The 18,000-nt window shown below is 36.7% G+C and overlaps 2 protein-coding genes across 5 annotated transcripts; one reads left to right on the plus strand and one right to left on the minus strand.

Annotated features, from left to right (window-relative positions):
* The first annotated feature begins 681 nt into the window (after window positions 1–681).
* On the plus strand, window positions 682–15,061 carry LOC132181068 (uncharacterized). Of its 4 annotated transcripts, none has more exons than XM_059594120.2 (9): window positions 685–979; window positions 1,815–2,456; window positions 5,665–5,853; window positions 6,021–6,112; window positions 7,923–7,982; window positions 8,107–8,176; window positions 12,382–12,585; window positions 13,758–14,185; window positions 14,673–14,754. In XM_059594120.2, the coding sequence occupies exons 2-8, from the start codon at window positions 1,815–1,817 to the stop codon at window positions 14,142–14,144; spliced, it is 1,644 nt and encodes a 547-aa protein (XP_059450103.2). In that variant the 5' UTR covers window positions 685–979; the 3' UTR covers window positions 14,145–14,185; window positions 14,673–14,754. The 4 variants fall into 4 exon arrangements, with proteins under 4 accessions (XP_059450104.2, XP_059450105.2, XP_059450103.2 ...); XM_059594119.2 differs by having other exon boundaries at window positions 686–979; window positions 13,758–14,103; window positions 14,673–15,061; XM_059594121.2 differs by lacking the exon at window positions 13,758–14,185 and having other exon boundaries at window positions 682–979; window positions 14,673–15,061.
* Window positions 15,062–16,096: 1,035 nt separating this feature from the next.
* LOC148585836 (uncharacterized) lies at window positions 16,097–18,000 on the minus strand. Its single transcript, XM_088516783.1, has 3 exons — window positions 17,698–18,000; window positions 16,315–17,596; window positions 16,097–16,179 (listed from the first exon to the last, which is right to left on the minus strand). Exons 1-3 carry the CDS (start codon window positions 17,998–18,000, stop codon window positions 16,097–16,099), a joined length of 1,668 nt encoding a protein of 555 aa, XP_088372909.1.

Genomic DNA, 18,000 nt, shown 5'->3' on the forward strand with positions numbered 1-18,000 from the left:
GAAGTAAATAGTCTATTTAAATTTTATTTTTTGTGGTTATGTGCTTTTGATTCCATTTTTTGTCTCTATTTTTTGTTTTAATTTTTATAATATTTTTTACTGTAAAAGTAGTTTTTTTTTTTTTTAACGTTATTATATATACAAACGATTGTTGAAAGAAAAAATATCTAATTGACATGGCTACTTTCTATACCTATGAATTTCATTTGAATTGAGAAAAGTATATGGAAAAAAAACTTTATAATGCGAAAGTATGATTGGAAGAAAAAAAGCTCTATTTGATTGGACTTCATCCTATACCTTATGAATTCCATTGCTTATGTTTTTGTTTATGCTTTTGAGTAAAGAAGAAAGATAAATGATATAATTCATTTATTTTTTAACCATGATTTAATGACAGTTTTTTATTTTGGGTAGCCAATTAATTAATTGAATGAGGAGAAAGAAATTGGTTAGTGTAATTTCTCAAACTTCTCTATTTGAAAGTATTTTAAATAAACTTCTCTCTCAATGCTTTTTTTTTTTTTTTTTTTTGTCATTTATACATCTTATTATTTTCTGTCCTATCATTTTTTAAAACAATCCGTGCATTGCACGAGGTACAAGCTCGTTTTATTTAAAATGCACTTTTGAATTAACTATACACTAACAAAATCCCAATGCAAATTAAAAAACGATCTAAAACTCATACACCAACTCAAGACCAACTGCCATCCTATAGCATTCATTCAGGGTGGGACCTGAGGACATCACTTGGCGGGTTGCTCTCGGCAGCACCATCTACCATCCTGAAGTTTCTCAAATGTGATCGTCTAAATTCTGCATGGCTAATTAAGTAGCAACCCCACCGAGACATGCCGCTATCTAATATCCAAGCGCTTCTTGGATTTCCTCTTTCTTGAAGACATTTGTTTGGGTTTGGCCCTTTCATCAAGTTGCAAAACTCGTCAGATTACTAGTTACTCTCGCTCTCTCTCTGGTAAGCTTTCTTTGATTAACATACCCTTTATCTTTCATTGGGAAATTCAGATTTGTGAGGAGGAATTTTGTTTTTGTTTTTATGTGTCGTCTTATTTTTTGGTTTCCAGGAAATGGGTATTAGACTAAGTAAACATTTTCTTTCTGATTGTGTATTTTCTGCTGAAATTGCTTTTACATTTGTATGCTTTTGCATGTGAAGGATCTTTGCTTGAATTTGATTAAATAATTAGTAGTAGATGGAGTGAAGCAGTTGAAGTGTAACAGTGTCACATTAGACAAAGAACGTTCTGGATGCAATTGAAAAATCCTATCATTTGTTGGTTTGCTTGTTTGAAATGAAGCTACCTGTGACTTCCTCATTTTTAGATTCTGATATTCTATTATTTTGATATTTTTGATGTTGTTTCCAACAATTTGGGTGTCTTACTTCTAATTGCAAATTGTTACCTTTGGCTTAGAATATGCTAATTGTAAGCAACTTAAATAGTGGTCATTAAGCCTCATTGGTTATATTTCCCCTTTTGGCAAAGGAATATCTAGTAACATCATTGTGGTTCTTTTTGTTATTACTATTATTATATTATACTTCATTGGTTAGATTTCCCCTTTTGGCAAGGAATATCTATTAACATCATTGTGGTTGTTGTTGTTATTATTATTATACTAAAAAGCTTGGTCGTGATAATTAATTTTGGGCTAGGTGACAAATTAAGATGGAAATTGGCACATGATTGTGGTCTTGGTTTAATAAATTTCTGTTTTTCACCATATGCATTTCGGTTTCTTTTAACTGAATGTTGGGGTTCCTTAACATGCTTTTACTTGCTCATTAGATGAAAGGCGATGTGAGCAATGAAATGAAGAAGCAAGAGAATCATAGAAACCACATTAGTAGAGATGCCACACTGGGGGGTGATCTTTGGACTGATGGACTTATTTGTGCTTTTGAATTTGTTCAAGGCCATGGGAAGATCCAGCTAGGACAAGATGCTATTAGAGAGGTGCCATCAAATGAACTAAATAGTCGTGTACCCCTAAAGGAGGAGAAATTTTGTAAATCTTCACCCCAATTAAAATATGGAACTGGTGATACCGATATGCATGATGATCATAGTTATAGCCAGGACAATCTCTCAAGCCATTTCCATAAGAAGAAAGATTTTCCAAGAAGTTACTGGATGCCAATAGGCTGGGCTAGAATTACTGAACTTATCCAGAAAGTGCAAGTTTATGCTGGCTGGGCCTCGCAGTTGGTCGACTTCACAGATAATGAAGATGATGTTCCTGTTGCAGACGTGGCAACTCCTTACTGGGAACATGCGGTTGGGCCCACTTGGTGGTGTCATGTAGCAGCAGGTCATCCAAACATCAATGACTGGCTGAATAATGCTCAGTGGTTGCATCCTGCTATCTGTATTGCTTTGCGAGATGAAAGTAGGCTGATAAGTGAGCGAATGAAGTACCTTCTTTATGAGGTAAAGCACTTGTTTTATATTCAATGCTGCTGCATGGTAAAACTAGGGAAAGAACAGAAAAATTTCAATTTGATATTAGCATTTGTTTTAGGGGTATTTAAGCTTTCGAGGGGAAAGAAATCATATCATTTTTTTTTTAAGTATAATCTAAAAGGACAGGCCTATCTTATAAATTGAATCATAGAGCTATCCATATAAATTGAATGATTGTCCAAAAAGGTCGTCATTGCTAATTCTGATGCCAAGAAATTGGTTAAAAATAAAAATTAAAAGATAATACCAGTCATAAGAAATCAGCTCATATGCAGAAAATAAAGGGTAATTACACTTTACCTATCTGTGGTCTTGGTTGAGTTGGATTTGTTAACCTATGGTTAAAAAACTTTACACTTTCCCCTATATGAAGGGACATCTTTTTATCTTTTTCAGCTCAAAACAGAAATTCAGATTTAAAATGCATGCCCTGAAAAAAAAACCTAGAAAACAAAATAGCAACCTATTAAAATTTGAATAAATTACACTGATGAGCCAAAAGGAAATATAATTAGACCTTCTGTGAGTAAAATGTAATTTGTTAAATCACAAGTTAGCAATTTGAACTTGACTCAAACCACAGGTGGGTGAAGTGAAATTTCTGGAAACAAAATTTGGTCATTCCTAGTAATATGCTACATAAAAAATGGTATAAGCTCCATTCAAACGCATAGAGTTGGAAAACAGCTTCATTGCATGTATTAATCTTCAAATGCATTCTAAATCTATACCTTGGTATGGATTTAATGTGAAAATTGTTTGACAATAAATATGATGCGGTTATTTTTGTGAATGTTAGAGCATATCATGGCATGAGGTGCCCATAAAGGCTCTCCATTGCTTATTTGAGTATCTAGGGGATGTTTTGTGGATAGTCAACTTGATGGATGACGAGGTGAATGTGATTGCAAATTTTTATTTTTATTTTATTTTTTTTTAAATTAAAATTTTATTTTTTTTGTGTTGGGGTAAAAAACAAATTTCAAGTTCTTATACAAAAACATGCTTTTATGTAGTATTACTCATGTCCAAAATTTACAATATAACTCAAAACCAGATATAGAAATATAGATTATCAACTTTGAAAGCATATGTTAAAAAAAAAGAAAAAAAAAAAAAGAAAAAAAAAAAAGAGAAAAAAAAATACGTAAGGGAAATCATGGCTCAAAAGACTTATAAAAGTAGAGTAAAACCTGGGTTTTAAAAGGTAAGTCGGCTCACAAATAAAACAGTTTGTCGCACCTTCGATCAATGGAAGATCAATCAAGTATGAATCGAATTGTAGGGTTTCAGAATCACATATGTTCGATCGATTGTACTATGATCAAAGTGTCGATCTAACTCTTGAGTTTCAGTATGACACCTGATGCACACATTCTTCGATCGTGGGAACCTTTGAACTTCTCCAGAACTAGTATGACACTTGATGCACATCTTCGATTGACCGAGCATCGACTGTGAGATCAATTGAACTTCTCTAGAATTTGTATGAGGGCCTTTTGTAGTCGATCGAACCTCTTTGGAATTTGTATGTGAACTGTCATAATGGTTCAGTCAATCGGGCATCGATCGTACATCAATTGAAGTCTTGAATTCTTCAATTTTAGCCTTCTCTTGATATGACATTTAACCCTAACTCAAGACCTAAACATTACAACCCAGATTCCATTTTTTGACACATGAATTTGCCAACAATTAAAACTGAACAATATGTATGGTCGGGAAATGACACATCATGTTAAATAAAAAATACTGAGTTTGAGTTGGGCTTTTGTCCCACCTCTTAACACAATGTGGGGTTCTTGGTTGCAGTATTCTAGCTGAAGCCTGACCTCAAATGTGAAAGAGAGCTTGAGTTAGGTCAGGGTTAACCTGTCCAACTCAGCCGTGGATCTGATCTGGAAGGTATTTGGAGGTTGGAGAGGCAGATCTCCTTGTTTGAGTAGGCAATAGAATCTGTCCAAACTGTTTGCTATCATTGTGGGTTGACAGTTCACTTGTTTCACTAATTATCTGTTGCTGTAATTGGTCTAGTTGGTTACCTATTTTCTATAGAAGGAGCTATCTTAAGAACCTTTCCAATTTGATGAGTAGCTTTCCAAGGAATCAGAAAACATTTTGAGTTACCAATAGGAATCAAATCTTCCCTCAAATGACTATATGAAGCCAAACTTGGGCTACATAAGGTATGATTTGCAAGGCTTGCAGATTTTAGGTCAGAGGAGATTGTACAGTTTTCAAATCTTCTATTAAGGTTGTTTTGTGTAAGGCTAATATGTTATTTTTTATCAAAGTACATTTTAAGGTGAGGCTACTTTGGCAAAAAAAAAAAAAAAAGGAGCCTCCATGGACTTTAACACCATTTATAGGAGGCTAAGAATGCAGTTTCTCTTAGAAAGAGTCAGAATGCTTCCTCTTCCTAGTTGAAATGGGACCAATCATCTTTTTAGAGTTTGGCGAAGACAGCAGTTCTCGAGTTCAATAATAAATTATTTCGATTTGTTAGGTAAGATATTGCTGTACCAATGCAACATACTTGAATCATCCTATTTGGATGGTTAATAAATAGAGAGAAACATGAGGCTCTATTACGAGTCTCTTTCCCCATGCATAACTATTGAATGCTCCAAAACTTTGACTGAGACCATAATATATAACCCAAGTGGTCAGAGCGGGACTCCAACCGAAAGGCACTGCAGCTCGCCTATGTGTTAAATATCAAACATAAAACACTTGCAAAAAAGAAAGAAAGTTTCAGAGTGCACTCTGGTTGGTTCTACCAAGTTGCCTTTCTTCATTTCTAACCTTGCCTCACCCAAGCATTGGCTTAGGACAAATTTGGAGGGGATGGATCCTTTATAAATGGGCTAGGAAAGGAAAGTTCCCATCTCAAAGTCTCCCAATACCATCTCTAAGGTTCTTTGTGAGCAGCCCTTTTTGGGTGTTTCTTAACCATAAAAATACTATCTAGATTCTGAATGTGCTGAGGACACTGACGATGGAGAGAGTGATTTCTTGTCTTGTAGTTGTGATGCACCTTATGGCTCTTAGTTATATTTAGTGGATAAAATTTGATCTCTTTAATCAGGTTTGTCTCATCTTTGTCTAGGATTGTCATCTATGTACCCTTTACTCGGGTTTTAATGCAATTGGCTGTTCTCTTATTCCTGGACAGGTTCCTGTTAGAGTTGCTGGGGGGCTATTATTTGAGCTCCTTGGCCAATCAGCTGGGGATCCATTTGTTGAGGAAGATGACACTCCCATTGTTCTTCGATCATGGTTGGCACAGAACTTTCTAGTAACAGCATTGCATGTCAAAGGGTCAGCATCTAATATTAATGTGCTAGGTATTGCAGAAGTCCAGGTTCGTTCATGCTCAATCAAAAGTTTGTTGATGGTCATGATACATACCTTTTGTCAGAACAGTTGGTTATAATTCAGTTTCAATGCTCTATAATAGAGTTCTGTATCATGTTTCCATGCTTTGTAATTGAGTTTTGCCTCATGATTTTGATGCGGTGCCTTGCTCAGGAACTGCTTGCTGTTGGAGGTACAAATATACCAAGAACTGCTCATGAAATCACAGCACATCTTGCTTGCCGCCTTGCCCGATGGGATGATAGGTGATTTTGTCCCCATTTGTGATCCAACTCATCCAAATTATTATTACTTCCCATTCAATTTATATTTAGCTACTAGGTGAAGATAGGTCAATGAATCTCTTGTAAAGAATTACATCCTCATCCAAATAAAAACTTAAGAAAACAACTTAAGAAAATTTTCAGAGTTTTGCAAATGCAATGAAAAATAACATTCTTCTTTACATGCTGTGTGCATGACAATTATAACTAATGATGCCAAATCAGAAGCTCATACTCACATGTTGGAGAGTTTCTTCTCCCCTCCCCCTGGTGTTGGGATGCATTCAGTCAAGCCCACAACAACACACCGACACAGCACATTCAAGCCCACAACAGATCCTCTTTTCCTGTGACAGCAGCATTTCTATCCGTGTTTCATGCTGATAGAACAGCTCCATGTTTTTTGCTGACTGGAAACTTTGTTTCATGTGAGAAGCCGCTGAAGTCTCTTCACTTTCTTCCTTTGCATTTATGTGTATCACTCTATGCAAAGAGCTTTCTAAGCTTTCCTTTTGTGTTGCTTTAGTTCTCTAAACTCATTGTAAAAGAGTCTCTGCACTTTATCTATAAATGCAAATGAACTACTCTGTTATTTGGTAAGCAACCAAAACAGAGATTATCTAAACTCTTTCACCTGGTTGGTTTTCAATTCCCTTAAAAATTTCAGACAGTTGTAAAGCAGAGCATCTCTAAGTGATTATTTATACATTCCAGTTTTTCTTTCCTGTGCCTTGTTCCGAACCAGAATTTTTAACTGGTCAAAATCAAGGTATAACTGTGCACACGTCAAGCTAGAAGAATTATTTTCTGATTAATATGCTGCATTAAGTGGAAATTTTGTAAAATGAAGATTGATTGGAATTTCCTGGAGTGCTCTCAGGTCTGGCAATTGTTTTGATTTTTTGGATACCGTGTAAAGTTCTTCACTTGAATCCAGTTAATTTTTTGAAGTGATGTTTGGTTTGGGTGATTCTTTTATACTTTAATGCCTATCCTTTGAACAGGACATTTGCTAATTTCTGTAGAGCATATTAGTTGTAAGTTTTGCTGCTTTTAGAAATACGTTACCTAAGAGTTTGTATTATGGCTTATATATATTTTACCATCCCAAAATCTATGGTAGGTTTTGTATTATGGCTTATATATATTTTACCATCTCAAAGTCTGGTAGGTTTCGGTCCGTCGTTATACTCCGACTTTATGCAATCAAGTCCCTTGATTTCTCCTAATTATTTCAATAAAATCCAATTAAAGATTGATGTTAATGAAATTGACAAATTTGATGCACGCCTTTCCTAAACAACTTTTTTTTATTAATAATAGATACTGTGGTAGCATTGTGGATCCTACTTGGCCTTCTCCACTACCAATGCGAACTTCATGTAACTCTAACTGATGGTAGCTTTCAGCGTTGACAATGCAATTCACCTTCAAAGTGGTTAAATTCATTTTCACAGCAGCTATTCTGAGTTAAAAAAGTCCTTGTTGAGACTGAAGTCATCAAATTGCTGTAAATGAAGAAAATTTAGGACTTGATTGCTCAATCTAGAAGTATAGGGGCTTAATTGAAATCTATCCCGAAATTATAGGATTATGAAATGGTTTTAAGCCTCAAGTATTCTGTTATACCCAAAACACATTTCCTTTTGGATTCGTTGGATCCTGGACTTACAGCCTTACTTTTGTCATGCTGTTCATAGTTATCAATTTCTAATTTGCTGTCTGTTTGACAGTCAAATGATCTTATGAGGTTTTCGACTTGGTATCCTCTTTATTATCTTTAATATTACAGGTTATTTCGCAAATATATCTTTGGAGCTGCAGATGAAGTTGAGTTGAAGTTTATGGACAGGTGCTTTCATGCAAATAGAACAATTTCATCTTCATGACTTTGAGTTCCACTTGAAGTCTGTTATTGCCTGCACATGACCAGTTTTTGTGTATACATGATGTTAACATTTCTCACTTATGAATAGGAGAAACCATGAAGATTTGCATCTATTTAGTGTAATTCTGAATCAGGAGATCAGAAGGTTATCAACCCAGGTACTCTTTGCTTTATGCTTGCAGAAAGATTAATTTTACATGGAAAGAAGTCAATAGAAGTTTGCCTGTTGAATGTAGCATTATTGAGTATGAAGAAACAATTTATAATTAATGAAGCAGACATTACCTTTTATATAAGATAGATAGGCTACAATATCTGCTTTGTAGTTTTGTTTAGTTTACTTATTTGCTCATCTGTTGCTCCACCCGAATGTTTTGTGAAGAAAAGTTTTGTTCAAATTTTTTTTCCACCGAATAAAATTTGCTTTCAAATTGTGTAAAGTTAGGGCAGCAATTTCAACTTGTTCTTCATTCCTATTTTATAGAAAGACGCAAAAGGAGTTTAATGAATTATGTGGAGGTGCACTAAAGAAATTCTAAAAGAAACAGAAAATGAAGGAATACGTTATCCTAGAGTATAAGCCATCTGCAAAATCAAGTAATGATATGGAGTAAATGATTATGACAGATAGGAGAAGTCAGGAAAATGAGCTTGATGCGATTCACATAAATCTCTACATCCTCAAATGTTTGGTTGGTCCTCTCACATCAGGTACTCCACATGAGATATAACGAAAGCTCTCCAAGTTGCACTATTATGTCCTCCAAATCTCTTGTTCCAAATTTTGAACCTTCCAACCACGGTTGATGGCCACAATAGGACAATCTGCTAGGAAATGATCTACACTTGCACATACAATGCCAGTTACTCTTTATTTTTGTTTCCATTGAGATCTCTGCCCAAAGAAGCCATCCCAAGCAAAGCAAAAAAGAAAAGTGAAAAGAAGGATCCAAAATAGGAGGCAGATAAGCATGCCCGGTACTTCTCCATGGAAAAATAATCTCTATTATCAACTTGTAGTTCTTTGTAGTGGTACTTGTCATCAAACCTGGTTTATTTCTGTCACACCTCATCATTGTCATCAACTCAATGAACTCCCTCCCTTTCTGTCTTTAGCTAATAGTTGATAAATCTTCAAGAAATACCTGAGAAAATATTTTAAGCTATTCTTGCATCTTCATCAAAAGCTAAGATATGATATTAACATATCATAAATGCCGTTATATGGACAATTGTGATGGTCGTTTCCAAGCTGGATGGTAAAACTAATGTATTGTAGTGTTTTCCTGGAGAATTGTGATGGTAGTTACCAAGCTGGTCTGTAAAGCTAATGGAATGTAGTGTTTCTTGTGGAAACTTTGTTTAGATTGACAGATTAGAATATAATTAACTGTAAATTTGCCAAAAAAAAAAAAAAAAAAAAAAAAAAAATTATGGCTCATAAAGCTTGGACCTTGTCACCAATAAGTCTGTGGTTGTGAAGATCTGTCTGCCAAAAGGGAAGCACTAAGGTGCTCCAATTAATAACCATTGCTAATTTCTTAACCATCTTGAAAAAGAAGGAAGCTGGCCAGGGCACTTATGTTGAATATATGCCTTTACTAGACACGTCTCTCCAGTGAAGGAAAAAGCTAAAACTTGCTTGTCCATTTGTATTTTAGCATGATATCTGTTGTCTTGAGAGATAGGATCTAGACCATCCACTTCCCAATTGTGAGCCAAGCGAATAAAGCTAACATTCCATTGAAGAGAACCACTCGAACAATCTAAATTAACTGCAATAGGCGTATCCTTCACACGAGCAATGTTATATAAAATTGGAAATGCTTCATTGAGACTCGACTCTCCACACCACACATTATCCCGGAATTTGGTCTTGGACTCATCTCCCGGATCAAATCTGATATGGCTAGAAAACAGCCTTCACCTCTTTCTAATATACTTCCACAACCCCACCCCATGCGAGCCTGGGGAATCAATAGAGCACCACCCACCCCCAGTCACAACAACTTTCCACCAAGCTTCTTTCTCATGCACATAATGCTACAACCACTTCCCTAATAGGGCTCTATTGAACAATCTCAAGTTCCAAATCCCTAAGCCTCCCTTAGAAATAGGAGAGCAAACCTTGGGTCAACTAACCAGGTGATATTTAAATTTTTCACCTATCCTACCCTATAAGAAATCTCGTGTAGGAATGGGAAAGAGAGACATGAAATACATAGGTAAGTTGGAGAGACTGCTCTTTATGAGGGTAACCCTACCACCCTTGGACAGATACATCCTTTCCAATTAGCCAACTGATGCTCAATCTTTTCCACAATGCCATCCCATATAGACTTGGCCTTAAAGCAAGCCCCCAGAGGGAGACCAAGATGCTTCAAGGGTAAAGAGGACGTCCCACAACCCAGAATGCCAGATAGCTCATCCACATTATCCACATTTCCCATAGGAACCAAAACTGACTTGGCCAGATTCACCTTAAAACCAGAAACAACTTCAAAACATATGAATAAAACCCACAGGGAGCGAAGGTGATCGGAGTTGGCGCCACAAAAGACCAAAGTATCATCTGCAAACAACAAATGAGAAATATAAACCAGCTTGGATAGTCTAGATCCCACATACAAGCCTAAGAGAAAACCACTCTCAATAGCAGCAGTGATCATTTTACTTAAAGCCCCCATGACAATTACAAACAAAAAAGAAGACAAAGGATCGCCCTGCCTCACCCCACGAGAGCTACTGAAGAAGTCGGATGGAGTACCATTAACCAAGACGGAGAAGCGCACCGACGAAATGCAATGCGCTATCCAAGAGCACCATTTCTCTCCAAAACCACACATTCTTAGCAAATACAACAATAACTTCCAATTGATGTGATCGTAGGTGTAACACCCTACTTCAAGTGGTATGATATTGTTTGCTTTGGGCTAAGCCATCACGATTTTATTATTGGGTTTACCTCAAAAGGCCTCATACTATTTAGAGAGATCATATTCTATATAAACACATCATCTTTTCTACACTCAGGCAATGTGGGACATCACAATCACCCGTCTTGGGACCCAACGTCCCCTTATGGGCTTGTGCATGCTCCCCCTATCTCAGGCTAGGCTATGACTCTGATTCCATATGTAACACCCCACTCCAAGTAGTATGATATTGTCCGCTTTGGGCTAAGTCTGCATGATTTTATTATTGAGTTTATTTCAAAAGGCCTCATTCCATTTAGAGAAAGTATATTTCATATAAACACATCATCTTTTCCACACCTAGGCAATGTGAGATGTTACAATAGGCCTTCTCCATATCCAGCTTGGAAAGCACCCCTAGTACACCACACTTGATATGACTATCCAAACATTCTTTAGCAATAAGAATTGAATCCAGAATTTGCCTACCTTTAACAAAAAGTGTTATGAGGCTTTGAGATAACCATCTCCACTATCCTTCTTATTCTATTGGCAAGAACTTTAGTAATCTACAACCCTCCTCACAAGACTAATAGGACGGAAGTCCTATGATCAAATGCCCTAGGCTTCTTTGGAATTAGAGCAATAAACATGGCATTAAGGCTTTTTTCAAACTTACCACGAGCATAGAAGTCTGAAAAAAACCCCATAATATCAGTCCTGATCACATCCCAGCAGTCTTGAAAGAAAGCTATGGAGAAACCACTCGGACCTAGAGCAATATCTCTATTCATATCTTTACCACCTCTAACACATTCCTTTCCTTGAACGGGAGTTCAAAAGGATGTGATATTACATAACGTTCAGCAGAAAATGATTCAAAAATCAGTTTTTTTTTTTTTTTTTTCTAAAAAAATTCATGTCGATGTAGTATTAAGTGTGTTACATGATTTAACAGCGTGATACCCTATGGCTTGTAGGAAATATAGTCAATTATTGTTGATATGTAACCTTATCTCACTGCATTATTGTAATGAAATGAGATTGAAATGTGAGGAAAACTATGAAATGGAATAGAGCTACAGATTCTGTGTAGCTCGTTCCTCCTTCGTCATTAAATAGGAGCCAAAATACAAATTTTAGGAATATTCTGTTCAGCTATAGGGACAGCTCACTAGACACCTGGTCTTCTCCTAGAAGGCTAGGTCTAGGGTTTCTAAAATTAATATGCTAGAACATTGCCTAATCAAAAGAAAAATGCATCTAACAAAGTTTTATAAACTTTCCCGCTCTAGTTTAGAAAATACTACTGAGAAGATTACACAAGAACTTTTTAGTTTTGCAACGGTGTACATATTTTCTATCTATTGTTGCATGAGAAGTATACTGTTCAGGTCACTTGTGCAATAATAATGTATTTACCTCCTTTCTTATGGTTTTCTCTGCAGGTTATCAGAGTGAAATGGTCACTCCATGCAAGAGAGGAAATTGTGTTTGAGCTACTTCAACATTTGAGTGGGACTACGACAAGGGACTTGCTAGAAGGAATAAGAAAGAGTACGAGGGAAATGATTGAAGAGCAAGAAGCAGTTCGTGATCGATTATTCACAATTCAAGATGTCATGCAGAGCACAGTTCGTGCATGGTTGCAGGTTCACAAATTCTATTGTCAAGTTCTGTTAACATCCATTTCATATAGATTCTTCTTAAGTCTGCCTCCTATATTGGTAGTTGCAAAATGTTGTTCGTACATGAATCTGGCAGTTATGCTGATTCTTTGTTGCTTTTGTTAAGAAATATATTCTTCACGATGTTAAATTTACTCCAAAGTTCAGTTGATCAACATTGTCTGGCCATATCTTGTATATGGCTCATGTTGGGTTGCTTTCAAGCCCTTATCATGACCCTTCTTCATACTCGTTTAAGGATATGCCATATAAGCCTCCCTTGGCGATATATGAATAGCTTCTGCATTTTTCATTTACAATAACACTGCACTAAAATACCAGTGAATTTGTACTTTCAGACTTTGATCTGTAGCATTTAGTTTAGTAAACAATATAGTACTTGGGCAGTTTGATAGGTCACTGTATAAAAGCCTTTACTTAAAAAGAGAAAGAAAAACTAACAATTATGACTACTAAGAAATTTTAAATTGAAAGATATTGGGAGCAATTTGGATAATATTTAAACTAGAAATTCTTGTTGGTTTTGTTGACAAGATTAGTCTTGCATCATTGATTGTTTTTTTAATCCAATCAGGTGGAACTGCAGATTTGTGTTTCATAAAAAATTTAAGACCTGTATACACTTCCTGTATACTTGGGACTTCTTTTTTTCCAATAAAATATTCATATTGCTCGTCAACAAAAACAAATTTAAGACTGTTGTCACAGTATTTTCATTTATGATCTCCCTAAAACATTTATCATTTTCCTCAACTATTTGAAGAGTTTGAGAGAAACATCTGGTGGCAATGGACTAATATTGTAGACCTTAACATTTAAAGCTGAAGGATAACTATGTTCACATGCAATCATGAACCGTGTCTGTGGAATGGGATCCTCTCCATTTCACTTTTGGTGAAATGGAGGTGGATCCCATTCCGGTTGGTTGAAATTTGAGGGGCAAAATTGTAATTTCACTTTTGGTGGACAATTTTGCCCCTCAAAAGCAACCAACCGGTTCCTCTCCATTTCATTTGAAATGGAGTGGATCCATATGGGGTTAATTAGGGCTTAGTTTTGACGATGTCGAATTTTTTTATATATAAATATTTTTACATTATTGTTTCCTCACAGTATATCACTGGTTCTAATTCTAGGACAGAAGCCTCACAGTTACACATAACTTAGGAGTTTTTGGCGGATGTGGGCTTGTTCTTTCCATCATCACTGGACTTTTTGGGATCAATTTGGATGGTATGCCAGGAGCTGAAGAGTCACCATATGCATTTCTTATGTTTTCTGCCATCCTCGTCTTGCTTGGAATCATGTTAATTGCAGTTGGGTTGATCTACCTTGGGTTAAGAAAACCCATTATTGAAGAGGATGTTCAAGTAAGAAAATTAGAGCTCCAAGAGCTGGTTAGGATGTTTCAGCATGAAGCAGAATCCCATGCACAAGTTCGAAAAACTATTCCTCAAACCAATATGCCTCCAGCTCCTGCAGGTAGACTCCCTGGTGGTGCAGGTTATGTTCTCATCAGCTAAACAAGGAATGTGACTAAACTGCAGCACCTTATAGCTATAAGGTTTTTTTTATCCTAAATATAATTAAGTAGAGGTCACTTTGTGATGATATTCCGAGTAATTGCTAACCAGTATTTAGTAATCAGCTTGTATTTCTTTGACAAACCTCATAATCTCGACTGCAGCTTTTCGAAGTAGTAATGTTTTCATGTTAGAAGTACAAAAGGCATGATAGTTTCTTAGTGGGACAGTGACCAAGATTGCTGGAAAAATATGAACTATTCAGTGCTAAAATTTGTTAAAAAAGATTAATGATGACCCACAAAAAGAAATTTAAATGCAGTCCGGCCCCTCAAAGTTGGAACTTTTAGTGTTGTCCCTGGATCTCATTGAAAGCTTGTTTAGATCATAATCAAATGCAGATGAAGTTGATTGCATCTTATTTGGCTCTACCTACTGCATGCATCCTAAAATTTTCTGTCAGTAAATGTCATCCAGCCCTTTTCCAGAGGTAGTGGCATCGGTAGATATTAATGATTGTTTATGCAGATTTTTGGACGGCCAGACCGGTGATGGATAACTTGCAAAACAGAGAAAATAGTCACTCAGAAGTCTGTTGATCCTTGGGAAGATGGTAGACACTCTGATGCTTAAGTAAGTAAAGGCTCTTAGAGAAAATTGAATAGAGGACGTGGGAGAGGAGAGAATGAACATAATCACTACTTGGGGCTGTATCCCTTTTAATGGGAGAGACTCTTTGTCCAATATCGTAGTCTTGACGAGGTGTGATTTTCCTTATAGAGTGATTTATCATGTGTATTGTAATAATGGCCACATAGGTGTATAGTGTCTATGTGGAGAAAATTCTAAGATTTTTTGTTTTTGGTAGCCTGATTATTATCTTCATGCAGAGGTCGCCTGAGTGGAGTTCACCTATAATTTATATTTCCCACACTGATGATGGGCTGGATTTTTGAGATGAGAATTAGACTAAGTTGCTCATCTCTAGTCGACTTGATGATCTTCTTAAAGATATATCCCTTAAGGACTCATGGGTTGAGAGATGAGAAAGTGGCAATCTTGCTACTCCCTCTTCTTCATTCTCAAATGTTTTCACTCTTTATATGAAATTGTTCACGGTTGTAGTCATCGGTGTTAGAAAATAAAGTATTGGGAATTCCAGAATTAAAGAAAGTAGAGCTGAAAATTCTGGACGGTAAGGCAAATTTGAATCTCTCTTTGACAAATATTGCCTTTTACTTATAGAAATACAATAAGTCTTGCAAAGGGATCACATCAATTATGTTCTCAGAATACAATACTGACCGAATAATAGTTTGTAAATTGCATACTCTGAACGCTATTATGAACAAGAAAAATGTGCAACAGCAAACCAAAAGAGTCTAGTTGCAGTTTATGACCGTTAAAATATGAATGTTGAAGAAATGGTTATGTATGTAAAATTCGAACAAAAAGATGGTCGTTGGTATAGCAATTATACATGTCCGAAAATGCACACGAAAATAATAAGCTTGTGGCTTGTGTGCGGCAAAGTGCAAAGTGCCAGTGCTACACATTGGGAGACATAAGATTTAGGGCCTGTTTGAGATTGCGTTTGAGAAGTCTAAAAGTGTATTTAACATTCAAAAAGTCTGTTTGAAAAAAAATTAATTTCTAAAATATAAAAACTATGATAAATTCGGCGGTAATAAATATTCAGTTGGTAGTGAGACTAAATGGTAAAATCCAAATCATTGAGATTTGAAAAAATCTATAAAATTCCAAGAATTCTGTATAGCATATATGATCTATCCTTAAAAGATATTTAATGTTGTTCAGATTGTATTTAGACTAAATTTAAAATAAATATTGGAGCAAGATTATTTCTCTAACAAAACTATTCTTTATTGCCACTTGTTGAATTATTTCACGAAAATTAAAGTTCTCTTATTGGAAAATTTCAACTTTTCTTTTTACGCTTTGTCCCACATTGAAAAGTTAGAAGAACTTCTTGTGCTATCTTGGGGATCATCTTTCATTAAGAGTCTGTTTGGAACTGCGTTTGAGAAATAGAGTTTTTAAGTTAAAAAACGTTTTTTAGCAAAAACTTCATTTTTAAGCTTTTAACAAAAGTGTATTTTTACCATTTTTAGGCTTTTTGGACCCTTAAAAGCGATTTTAATTTTTTTACCAAACAAGGCCTCGGCAGGTTCCCCTTTTAGGGGATCTTTAGTTCGGCTACCCACTACACCTACCGTCAAAGAGGCAAGCTCCAACTTCTTGAGGGAAATGTTATAACATTTTCTTGCTGCAGCTTGATCTCCTCTCAACTCTCCAACTCCTTCCTCGTAAGTTGAGGTCACAGCCTTCAACTTATTGAGGGATGGTCGACCGATAATCGCATTATATGCTGATGGTTGGTCGATCACCAAGAAGTCCACCATAGTTGTGGACTGCCTAGGAGTTGTCCCTATTGTAACCGGGAGGAAGATCAGTCCCATCGGTCGGACTTGTTCCCCAGCAAACCCTACTAATGGGGCATCAAACGGTTGTATCCTGTCTCGGTCAACGTCCATCTGTTTGAAGACCGGCCAGTACAGAATATCTGCCAAACTACCATTATCTACCAAGACTCGGTGGATTTTATGGTTGGCAACCGTTAAAGTAACTACCAATGCATCATCATGGGGGAAGATTACCCCCCTAGTGTCCTCTTCAGAGAAAGATATAGCCATGACCTCTTTCTTTGCTACTTTTGAAGGTCTTCCTATCGACAGCACTTTATCATCAGCCTTTGTCTTCCTCACGTAGGCTTTTCTGGACGAACTAGAAACTCCTCCACCTGCCAATCCCCCCGAAATAGTGTGGATCTCTCTTACAACATCCTGATGGCGAGGCTGATGGAATTCTCTGTCTCGCCTTGGTTCCACCAGCTGGTCCTGGACCGGCTCAGCATACTGATCTTCTCTCGGCCTTGCCTCTCGGTTTCTGGGAGCTTCTCGGTCTCCTTCCAGTAACAGAGGCTCTTCATTTCTTCGTTGATTCCTCTCACCCGCTAGGAATTTCACCAACCTTCCGTTTCTAATATGATTCTCAATCTCTTGTCTCAGTGTTATGCATTCCTCAGTTAAATGACCATGATCACGATGATACTCGCAATACTTTTGAGGATCACGTCTCTTAGGGTCGCCTTTCAGCTTGCCTGGCCATTTGAAGGCAGGATCCCTCCTTATCTCCATGAATACTTCAGTCATGCTAGTATTTAGTGGAGTAAACTTTGGATTCTGCAATTTTCGAGGGTCCATTCTAGGATATGATGGGGCCACCTTCTCCGACCTTTTCACATTCTTCTCCTCCTTCTTTTCAGCACTTGCCGGTGCTACCTTCTCCTTACTACCCTTGGCTTCGAGTTCTTCCTTCTGGTTCTTCATGAGAGCCTTGACGGTCTCTTCTTGATTAATGTACTCATTAGCCTTTTTTATAAACTGACCGAAGTCACTAACTTAGTACTTTTTGACAGTTCAGCCATCTAGGGCCCTTCAGCCCTTACTCCATGCATCAGAGCATCAAGTACTATCTGCTCGGGAGGATTTTCAATCATCAACTTCTCCTGGTTAAATCTGAGCATGAACTCTTTTAGTGACTCCTCCTTCCCCTGAACTAGAGACAATAAATAAGATGGATTCTTCTTCCTCTTCCGGGTAGCCAAAAACTGACTCAAGAAGAGACGCCCGAGAGTCTTGAAATCATCTATTGAATTGGCTGGAAGTTTGCCGAACCAATCTTTAGCTACTCCTGCTAAAGTTAAGGGAAAAACCCTACTGGAAATTGCGTTCGGGGTCCCATGAAGAATGAAATGCACACGAAGACTTTCCAT

Source organism: Corylus avellana, chromosome 5 (genome assembly GCF_965113065.1).
Source record: "Corylus avellana chromosome 5, dhCorAvel1.hap1.2, whole genome shotgun sequence".
NCBI lineage: Eukaryota > Viridiplantae > Streptophyta > Magnoliopsida > Fagales > Betulaceae > Corylus > Corylus avellana.